The sequence below is a fragment of the Benincasa hispida genome, chromosome 5 (genome assembly GCF_009727055.1).
Source record: "Benincasa hispida cultivar B227 chromosome 5, ASM972705v1, whole genome shotgun sequence".
Classification (NCBI taxonomy): Eukaryota; Viridiplantae; Streptophyta; class Magnoliopsida; order Cucurbitales; family Cucurbitaceae; genus Benincasa; species Benincasa hispida.
The window spans coordinates 7474070-7486077 of record NC_052353.1 but is presented as its reverse complement, the minus strand read 5'-3'; the positions used below and the strand labels follow the sequence as shown (position 1 = coordinate 7486077).

Sequence of the window (12008 nt, the reverse complement as noted above, 5' to 3'; positions counted from 1 at the left end):
TTTAAATTTGTTAATATTATCTTTGGGTGTGATTCGCAGATATAGACATTAAACCTAAAGTATTAACAAATATAAAAAAATTATAAATATGGCCAAATTTAAATAGTTTATCAATAATAGACCATATCACTGGTAAAATCTATCGACTTGATTATATTTGTAATTTTTTTAAAATCACTCGAAAATAGTTAAACTATCTCTACATGTGTTGAGGACCAAATGGTCTTCGGTTCAAATCCCTCATCTCCAATTTGTATTAAAAAAAATCACTCAAAAATATTTTTACTCATTTTAAAATCAATTAATAGTATGAAAAAAAAAAACAATGATTAAAGATATTTCCTTTTAAATGAATTTAATTATAAAAAAATTAATTTTAAAATTACTTACAAACATGCATTAAAATCATTTTTGACATTTTAAAAATCACTCCAAAACATGCTAAAATTATATTTAAAAGTGTAAAATTAAATATTTAAATTAATTTTAATAATTAAATGAAAGCGATTTTAACAATTTTATTTTAAAATTACTCTCAATCAGCGCTAAGATATAACTCATAACCATTCCTTTCTCGGAAACCCTTTTGTGTTAATTTCTCATTGGATATTAACTTATGGACCACAACTTCTCTCCCTTTATAATCAACATTATGTTTATCTCTCCCATGCATCAAAATAATTATTTCATTTTACGCATTCATTTAAATTTTTATCATAATAGCAGTTCATTAAATTACAAGCTTGTAATTTACAATAGGCAACACCATAATACCACAGACAATATTGATATATACTTAATCCCGATATAACCTACTATTACTGCCATTTTATCTTTTCTAATTTTATTTGCAATATACACGTCATATTATGGATTCAAACACAACAAGATTTGTATATTTTTTCATAAATATTGATCACATATATTGGCTTGTAGTTCTTAACAAGTTTGAACTTATGTAATTCATAATTAGGAAAGAATGAGTTATAGTGTAATTCAAAGTATTAACTTTTCGTCGAATTGTCAATACTTCTATTGATATTTCCACGTTTTCATGGGTTCGACATTGACATGAGAGGTGAATTAATATTTCCATTATATCATTGAAAAACTGTCAAACACAAAATATAATCATCAAAATGTCACTAATATAAATATATATGAATAATATACATATTAACTTGTTTGGTAATCACAAAACGTTTATTTATTAATATAACATTTTTTTAATTTTTAATTTTTATAATTTTTCTATAAATATTGATCGAAATTTTTGTAAAATTAAAACGTGTAGTCTTGATTAATAATTTGAAACAATAAATCCACATGAGAAGTCTAAATTCGACTCAATAACTTTTTTTATCCATAATTACGATCTAACCCCTTCATCAAGAATGATGGGAGAGTGATATCTTGATAAACATTTTTTCAAATAAAAGAGCATTAAAATGGAAAATTACCCATTTGAATAGAGAATAAAACAGTTGTTAAACTATTAAAGTTGAAAATTTGATTGTCCCACTCCTATCTTCTTTTTAACTCAAAAATCATTAGGAGAAAAAAAAAGATCGAGTCTAAATGGTAAATTTTTCATCCTTAATCCATTTATTGTATGTCACATCAATATGCTTTTAAAATTAAGGTGGGATCCAAAAAGATTTCTAATACAATTGTAGTAAGAATGACTCTGATTCGTAATTTGAAACGTCAATGAATGAAAGTAGTATGAAAAAATTTCTATATTATCGTAGTACTAAAAATTTTTCCATGGAATCCAGTATATTAATATAGAATTGACTTAAGAAGTACAGATACGGATACGAGACATGGATACAATACGACGAGGATAGGACAACACACCATGTTTTAAAAGATTTAAGACACAACACGACAAGGACACACTTATTAAATTATATATTTTTTAAAAATACATATAAGTTTTGTACTAAAAGAAAATTCAAAGCTAATAAGAAAGTTATAATTATTGTCATATATGTGTCTTTTTTTTAGTATAATGAACAAGTATTATACGTATATATATATCACAATGGTTGAAATTCACTAGTATTGTGTAGTGAAAGAGAGTGATAATTTTTGTTGGTCCAAATAATGATTAATGGACGGTGAAACTTTTAACTTTTTTTGCGGCGTAGAGTTTAGGTTAAGTTTGGGGATGGACCCAAGAAACTGGGTGGTCACGTGATCCCCGTCTTAGACACACCACTTTTCTTCTTATGGAACTGATGATCTGGCGTTCCCAACAAACCTCTGGGAGCTTCGTAATTCCGACTTCCACGTACTCCCCCTTCCAGACAAAACAAACCAAGCCTATTCAACACAAACTACGGAAATAAATAAATATAATATAATGTAAAATCCCCATACTGCCCCTCATTTCTTGATGCAATGTGTCGTATTCTCTGCGTCTTCTCTAACAAGCCTCCGGTCGTAATGATAAAATACATTGGAGACAGAGAGAGAGAGAGTGTGTGTGTGTGTGTGTGTTGCTGCTGCTGCTGGCACTAGAGACAACAGCAGCTTCGCTTCTTCCTCAAGCCAAACCCACAATTTCTTTTTTCTTCTTTCTTTATCCTTTTCAAATCTTAGTTGCTGATTTGTAGTTCCGCCATTAAAAGCTTTCACAGGTTACACTTCCTTTCGTCTTCTCAATTCTCACGGAAAAGTAATCCTCCCTTTATCTGAAACCCACCCCTATAAAATCCACCCACATTTGCTATTCTTCTTCACGTTATTCAATCCAACTCTCATTGCAATGGCCAGACTTCCCCTTCTCTGCACTTTCATGCTCTTCCTCTGTCTGGTTCATCCTAATTTCAATTTGCATGTATCCGCAATGCTGGATCCACTTGACTTTTTAGCACTTCAATCCATTCGGAAGGCTTTGAAAGACATGCCAGGCTCTAATTTTTTTGCTTCCTGGGATTTCACTTCCGATCCCTGCAATTTCGCCGGCGTTTCCTGTCAATCCAACAAGGTCGTCACTCTCAATCTTGGAGACCCCAGGGCTGGTTCACCTGGCTTAATTGGTCGATTAGACCTCTCCATTGGTAAGCTCTCTGCCTTGGCCGAGTTCTCCGTGGTTCCAGGTCGGATCTACGGTCCTCTTCCAGAAACACTCTCTCAATTGAAGAACCTGCGTTTCCTCGCCATCAGCCGCAACTTAATCTCCGGCCAGATCCCGGCGGGTCTCGGCGGCCTACGCAAGCTTAAGACACTGGACCTGAGCTACAATCAACTGAGCGGACAAATTCCTCGCCCCATCGGAACGCTACCCGCATTATCCAACCTCATTCTCTGCCACAACCGTCTGACGGGTCCGCTTCCTCTTTTCCTTTCACGAACCCTAACTCGTCTCGACTTGAAGCATAACGCGCTCTCCGGTTGGCTTGGTCCAAACTCCCTTCCCCCCACCCTCCAATATCTCTCACTCTCTTGGAACCGCCTGGGTGGCTCTGTGGACCGCCTCCTGACTCGGCTGGACCAGTTGAACTATCTGGACCTCAGCTTGAACCAGTTCACCGGCACAATCCCCGGCCGTCTATTCACATTCCCCATCACCTCCCTTCAATTGCAACGCAACCAGTTCTCGGGGCATGTGGAACCGGTGAATCACGTTTCAATCACCACCGTTGATCTGAGTTACAACAAGTTGTCGGGCCCCATATCCCCATTCTTCTCCACCGTACAGAATTTGTATCTGAACAACAATGCGTTTAGTGGTCGGGTACCAGCTTGCTTCGTCCAACGCCTCCTCTCTGCTAATATACAGATACTATATTTACAGCACAATTATTTGACTGGCATAGAAATTAATCCGACGGCTGAGATTCCACTGAGCAGTTCCTTGTGCTTGCAATACAACTGTATGGTGCCTCCCGTACAGACTCCATGCCCGTTGAAGGCAGGAAAGCAGAAGACCAGGCCTCGACAGCAGTGCAACGAATGGAGAGGCTAGCCCTACAAAACCTTACACGTGGCATCCAGGGCATAATGGGAAACAAATTTTGCATTCATCTTAATTTCATTAAAGTTCTTTTTTTCCTTTTTTTCCCCTTTTTTTGGGTGTAGTCGTGGACTGTGGACTGTGGGGGTAAAGACTTAAAGTAAAACTAAAAAATGTGAATAATCGAACATATTTGTAATGTGGAAATGCAGTTTTGGAAATCCTATCAATTTTAATATTATTTATTATCATTATATTATTGGAAGATAAACATTTTCAAGTGTGTTGCTCGGTCCTCACTCTCTTCTCTCTTCAAAACCACTTCATGTATAGTAAAACTTTAACTTGTTTCGTTCAAAAAAATTAATATCCTTATATTTTATTACGTTGGTCTACTAAATATTAAATTATCAAAATTATTCTAAAACATACGCAAAATAAACCCATTTATTTGTTGCACAAGTTTCTCCTTCAGCTTTAACTCAGAAATCATTACTTGATAATTGAAGTTTGGTTCGTAAATCCATAATAAAGTTTGAAAAATGGTCTGATCGTGTTTTTTCTTTCAACCACAGAGAATAAATGAACAATAGTACTTTTCAAAAGAAAATAATAAAAATAATAGCAAGCATAATGCAAATGAGATTAGGTGTGGGGTAGGTTTGATTCAACCGTGTGGGGTGCACATGCTACGGGATGCTACTACCCTTTTATTATTTAATTACTTATTTTTGTGCTCTAAATAAAGTTCCAATTTTGTCTGGTTTGATTGATGTTTAACGGTTTGGCTGCTCCCAATAGAATTAAGCATTTGGCTGATTAAGTGCTAAAGTAGGGTTCTTTGAAAAAATTTATTAAAAAAAAATGTGTGAACTTTTGAAACTATTTATAAGTTAAAATGTAAAATTTTGGATCAATTACAAATTTTCATACAATTTCTTAAATTAACCACAAAATTATAAATGATCAAATTTGATGATTTCATGTATTTTCACTTGAATCTGAAAAGAAATAAGTCTTCAAAAGTAATGAAAACAAATCAAGGTACGTAGGATGCATTGGCGTCTATTGGAGAAGTGAACGACGCATAATAAAGGAAATACCAGTCAGGAACACGTTAAATTTTAGGGGTGTTCAAAAAATCTGATGACTCGAAAAAATCGATCAACCCAACTCAATCCGTGCGGTTTGGATTGAGTTGGGTTCAAATAAATGAAAATTTTATGAGTTGGGTTAGTTTATAGGTTCAACTAATATAACCTTAACCAAATCTGAATTTATTATTAACTTTAAAATATTTATATTTTTTATTACTTATAACACAATTATTTATACATATATTGATTTTAATTTCTTTACATTCTATAAAGAAAATTCTCACTATATAAATTGAAATTGAGTTGTTAATTTTAATTCAATATATAAAAATAATTAAATTAGATTTTTCATATTTATGTTTTACCTTTTTTTATAATAAAATTTTAAATAAATGAATCGATTAATCCGAACCCGGAGTACAATAGCGTGCCAACATATCTGCAAGTTAACAAGAAGAAAAAAGAAAAAATATATATATATTCTAAGAAACAGTTTAGTCAGCTTGGAGCTTATATCCTTTTGAGAGTAGTGGTTGAAAATAAGAAAGCTGCAAAAGAAGAAAAATTGTTGTCAAAGTCAAAAGAAGAAAAAGGTCAAAAGAAAAAGGAAATTGAAAGAAGCAAAAGAACAAAAGAAGAAGGGGGGAAAAGTGGAAAAAGGGGGGCAAATAAGGTTTTAAGGCAAAAAAGAAAAAAAAAAAATTACGTTTCTTCCACAGAGTTCAGGCGAAAAAATTAAAAGAAAAGATCATCAGGGAAGACGGTGGCGGCACAAAATTTGGAGCCTACATACAAAATTTTAATGTATAGTGGTGGTTGTTCTTTGCAAGCTCAGATTCAACAGATAAAGCATCCTCAGACATAGATTGTCCGTGTTGGGAGAAATTATAAGACCTCCCACATGAATTCTGTAAATTGTATGTGAGAAGGAAACACCCAGAACCCCAAACAGATAAATCGACAAGAAAATTAATTAGAGAAGTTTTTGTTTTTTTCTTAGTCAATTTCTGTTTGTATATAGCAGTGAACTAGTCCATTGTTGAAAGCTGTAGAATAGTCATTTTGTTGCCTCATTTTTAGGTCCGTTTAAACTAGATTTTATTTTCTTCCAAAATAGTCTGGCTGTCCATTTTGGTTTCTCTTCTTCATCTTTACTTATCCAAAACCGAAATAGTTCTCGCAAAGTAGCTTCCGAGGCACAAAAAATATTGGGGAAAAGCCACATGCACTTGCTCAGAAGAATATACAATAAACCAAACACTACTCCTCTCACTGCAAATTAAAATGAAAACGTAAGACGTGAGCTAAGAAGTTAATCCTGCCATAAAAGTTTTAATTGAAGACAAACTAGGGAGGAAATGGGAAGAGGACGATGTTTATCGGAAAATTTCACAAAATGACCTGAAACCCAAAAACTTCTCTACCAATAATCTCTTCCTAAAAACTTTTCTAACCGACTAATACTAACTGAGCGTTAAGAGAATAGTAACCAAGCGTTAAGAGATATTTGAGTTTTTGTTATACGATCGTTTGGCTACCTGTTACGCGATCGTTTAGTTTTTGTTATGTAATCGTTTAGATATCTGTTATGCGATCGTTTAGGTTTTGTTATGCGATTATTTAGTTTTTGTTATGCGGTCGTTTAAATAAATTTGTGCTAAATTTGTAGAATATAATTGGTGTTGTACATTTAACTAAGCAAATAAATAACTAAACAATCGTTTAGATAAATTTGTGTTAAATTTGTAGAGTATAATTGGTGTTGTACATTTAACTAAGCAAATAAATAGCTAAGCAATCGTACAGAAAAATTGCCCAAGAAAATTACATGTTGTTTAGTCTAAATGGGCCAATGCCAAGTGTTATCAATGTTTTTCTGCACGTTTTCTTGTTGTCTTCTCTGACTACATCGTGTACACCTACGTATTTGTCGTGGATCCTCTCCAATCGAAGGTATCCTGAGGGTTTGACGTCGACCTATACTTGCTACCTTTTGCAGTGGTAGAATTGATTCAAAATCTCCAAGATATGGTATTCGAATCCATTCTTATCTGTGTCCGACTGGGAAGATTTTTTCAACGTAAGTAGCAAGCACACATTCAACTGTAAATCATTTTCCACAAAATGTTTGAATATTAATGTTTCTCAGGGTCGTTCCAGATATTGCATGGGAGCACGGGATCTCGGGGCAATTAAACTCCATAGACGTACATGTCCATGAACGAAGATCAACACCCACCAAATATCCATCGTCTACATTAATTATATGCATATCCACTTGGAAAACATGATATGTTCTAGACATCAATTCCGATTCCTTAAGAATACTCATTACGTAATCAACTACAATGTTTGTGCATGCCATTGCATGTGTACATTGGATATAGAACCAACCTTGTAGCCACTCACGAATATGCTCTAATAGCTTTGTGATTGGTAGTTCTCGTGCATATTTCAACACTTCATTGAGACATTCTACTATATTTCTCGTCATCTTGTCATACCTACAATAGACTTGATAAACCCTTGCCCATCGTTGTAATCCAACCTTTTCAAGATAGGTTGCCACACTAAGATATTGATAGAGCTTAGCCCAATACATCTGAAAGTCAGACATTCTATAAGCTTTCGCCGTTAAGTAGAAGTATGGGATTATGTCCTTATTCTTTAATTTGTCAACCAAATTGTTCCAAATATGGTATATACATAGGGCGTGAAATGCATCAAGGAATATACTTGCAACAGCCTTTGCAATTGAGATGTGACGATCTGATATAATCACTAAATTGGGAACGTCTCTTATCGAAGCCTTCAAATGAGTCATGAACCAAGTTCATGATGCATCGTTCTCACCATCTACAACACTGAAGGCGATAGGATATATGTTGTTGTTGTCATCGATACACGTTGCTATTAACAACATACCTTTGTATTTCTCATGAAAATGTGTCCCATCAACAACAATTATTGGGCATATGCAGTTTAGAAAACCCCCGATACATGGACCAAGTGCCATGAAGACGTACTTAAATTATTGTTCGTCCTCTACTTCAACCTAAAATATCGTACCTGGATTTGCAAGCTTAAGTGCCTCGTCATATGCCCTAACAATAGCATATGATCCTTCTCGTGACTTTCATGTATACACCAATCCGTACTCTCTAGCACAATAAGCCCACTCGTAACTTAAGTTCACTCCATGATCTCGTCAGACTTTCTTAATTATATCCCTTGGGCAGTAGATTCGACCAACTTGTTCGTATTTGGACTTGATTAAGTATCCAATAACCCAACTTTTTTCTTGTCGATGATTACCAGTTCTCATTTCAATAGAACATGTATGTTAGCTGGGATATTTCGTCACTTTGAAGGAATCACTTTCTTTTATTTCTTTTTGCACGGATCCTCCACTTGCATTCCTCCATTGAACATCCTATAGTTAGCAAGCTACATGGTAGTCAAAGTTCTTTCATATTACAAGCCTCAATAATTTAACTGACAAATCATATTTCGAAAAGAAAATTTGACCAACTTTATATCCTCGCCATTTAGACAGTCATAAGGTATTGTGATGAGGTCGTCATACGATGGGCCCTCTAATGGTCTAGGTATATCAACAAATGGTTCGGTGGAATAGTGGAGCGCATTAGAATCGAAGGCATCACAACTAGTGGAACGGGAGCAGGTGGGGTTGGAACATGGATGTTAAGTGTTGGAGAAGTTTGTAGTCCTGAAGATTGTCCATATCCATGTTCAGTATCGAATTGTGAAGTACATCTGGGTTCACTGTTCTGACCAAACCAAGCTTCATTTCGGTCATCCTCCAAGTTATATGGCTCAATGTGATCATCAAGTGAAGACATGGTATGAATATTGCGTGTCGGAATGGTTGCAAACCCAAAATTTTGACTGGTTGAAATGGGTTGATCGGTTGGATTGCAATGCTAGTACATATTGTCCGTGTGTACTCCATAACTTTCACAAAGTGTAACTGTTATAAATAACAGTATTTGGAATGTATTATAGCCTTCTAAAAAGAAGTTAAGATCTTCATTGTCGACTATATCAATTGGGGGAGTTGGGACCAATAGATTGTAGTAACATTTGATGGGTATATCAAACATATCCATATCGATATTCAGTCGTTAGTGCATCATACTCACTAATTCACTGACTGTTGTATCATTTCTGACTTTCAGACCTTTCATATGACCACCAACATAATTTCTTATGGACTCATCCCAATCTCCACCAAATCGTACAAAGATGCAAAGTAGTGCTATTGATCTACAATGGAATAAACAAATCATTGATAAGTGAACGATTATTTATATGTTACCATATGATCGTTTATAAATGTTTACACATTACTATGTGATCGTTTATTATGCGATCATGTATAAATTACTATGCGATCGTTTATACATTACTATGCGATCATATATAAATTACTACATGATCGTTTATAATTTACTATACAATCGTGTAGTAATTTATACATAATCGTTTATAATTTACTATACGATGGTGTAGTAATTTATGCACGATCGTTTATAATTTACTATATGATCGTGTAGTAATTTATACACGATTGTCTAGTAATTTATGAACGATCATTTATATTGTAATGAACGATTGTGTATATATTACTACACGATCGTTTATAATTTCCTAAACGATATGTATAAATTACTACACGATCGTTTATAATTTACTATACAATCATATTGTAATTTATGAACGATCGCCTATATTGTAACAAACGATCGTCTAGTAATTTAGGAACAATCGTTTATATTGTAATGAAAAAATATGTATATATTACTATATGACCGTTCCTTTAATGCTAAACGACACTTATTATGAAAGCGATATGGGACAAGAAATCAAACATTGAATGAAGGGCTAAAGAAATCGTTGAAGGAATAAGAAATGTGGACTGAATCTGACGATGAAAGCGATCAATGAAGATGTTGGACTGAAACTTTGAGAAAAAGGTACGAGAGAACAATGAGAGAATTTCATGGGGAGTTTGACAGAAAGTGAATACTAAGAGTGACGTTCCATTCTCTTCAATGCTACTGGAATAATATTAGTTGGGAATAAATGTTTTTGTGGAATGTTAGTGTTATTTTGAATGCACATTGAATGAAGGGCTGAAGAAATCGTTGAAGGAAGAAGAAATGTGGTGTGGTCTGAAAGCTTTTTAAAAATTAGGGTAGTTTTGGAATTTCACATGAGCAAAAGGTCAGTAGTAGAAAAGTTTTTAGGAAGAGGTTATTGGTAGAAAAGTTTTTGGGTTTTGGGTCATTTTGTGAAATTTTCCAATGTTTATCCATTGAAAAGAGATAAAAGGTGAGGGAATGAGAAAAGGGCAAAAAGGAAACTAAGAAAAAAAAAACAAATAAAACAAAATTAACATAAAAATAATAAAAATTCCACATCATTAAAAAGTGCTACACCATCTATGTCATATCATCTTTTCTTTAGTCAACTAATAGTAAATCTTGGGGATTAAAAGTGTATCTTTTAAAATCTCATGGACCAAATTGATATCTATCTCAAACCTCAAGACCAAAAGTGTATTTTCCTAAAAAAAAAAAAAAAAAAAAAAAAAAAAAAAAAAAAAAAAAACTCATATTCGAAATCAAAAGCTTGAGAGTAAAATTTCTGGGCTTTTTCCCCCTATTTTTAGTGGTTGTTTTGTGAATTGTCACCTTTAGTATATTTTGCATCCATTTTTACGATAATTTAAAAAAAAAAAATTAATCTATTCATTTTAAAATAAAATTTATATTAGATTAGTTTTCTGTAATCCTATATCAATTCATTTGGTTCATTAATTTCCATGACAATAATGTATGAATGACAATGATTGAGTTATTTTTATATATAAAAAAAATAGTTTTTAGTAACAAAGTAACAAAGTTTTGAAATTAAATTTTATAACAAGTCCAATTTGCCTTTAAATTTCTAATTTAACTTCTTTTTAAATAACATATTTATCAAAGTAGTAAAGTTTGAAATTTAATATCCTAACACATTTATAACAAAGATAGTTTTGCTTTAAATCCCTAAATCGTCTCTTTTTTCTTGTAGTCATGAAATGAATTTTACCTTTGAGGTTTGCATTTAATAGCATTCTTAATAAGAGTGTTCAAAAAACTCAATCAACCCACGGTTTGGGTTAGGCTGAGTTCAAATATATGAAAATCTTATGGGTCGGGTTGGTTCATGAATTCACTTAAAATAACCCAAGCCAACCAAACTTATTATTAATTTTAAAAAGTATCTAGTTTTCTTATGATACAATTATATATGCATATATTCATTTTAATTTTATTAAATTTCATAATTTTTTGAATAATCTATACTTCAACAATTCCTATAAATAATTTTTAGCACTTTGGAAAGAAAAAAAGTATAATATAAATTAAAATTGAGTTGTTAATCTTACTTAAATATATAGAAATGATTAAATAAATTTTTTGCCAATTAACATTTTACTTAATTTTAAAACAAAGAATTAAATAAAAGACCCGAGTAAAACGAACCAACTAACCTAAATATTGAGTGGTTGAGTTGGAGTTGATGCTCGAAGTCTCATAGGGTCTCATATTTTGTATTGTAACGTACAAAAATTTTATTTATGTAATAAAATATTTGATGTTTTATTTCAAAATTAGTTACATTAACCACAAATCAATAAACTAACATCCAGGGTTATCTTGTAACTTAAACATGTATGTAGAGACATACGGGTAGATCATGTTTAAGTGATAACCTAAACTGTTTGTAGTAGATGGATAAGGTTGGATACCTATTCTTGGTGATACTACGAGTATGACCCGTTTTATAGGTATTATAATTGTTGTAAAGTGCTACAAATGATCTGATCCTGATCATTCATGTGGAGACATGTGTGCGGAGATATCCTATACAAAGTA

The 12008-nt window shown here is 32.9% G+C and overlaps 2 protein-coding genes across 2 annotated transcripts; one reads left to right on the top strand and one right to left on the bottom strand.

Moving 5' to 3' along the window:
• Positions 1 to 2258: 2258 nt before the first annotated feature.
• Positions 2259 to 4235, top strand: LOC120077105 (LRR receptor-like serine/threonine-protein kinase GHR1). The gene has a single exon (XM_039030980.1). It carries the CDS (start codon positions 2774 to 2776, stop codon positions 3974 to 3976), a length of 1203 nt encoding a protein of 400 aa, XP_038886908.1. The 5' UTR covers positions 2259 to 2773; the 3' UTR covers positions 3977 to 4235.
• A 2936-nt stretch (positions 4236 to 7171) lies between these two features.
• On the bottom strand, positions 7172 to 7885 carry LOC120077189. The gene has a single exon (XM_039031093.1). The coding sequence runs from the start codon at positions 7883 to 7885 to the stop codon at positions 7172 to 7174; it is 714 nt and encodes a 237-aa protein (XP_038887021.1).
• Between the last annotated feature and the right edge of the window lie 4123 nt (positions 7886 to 12008).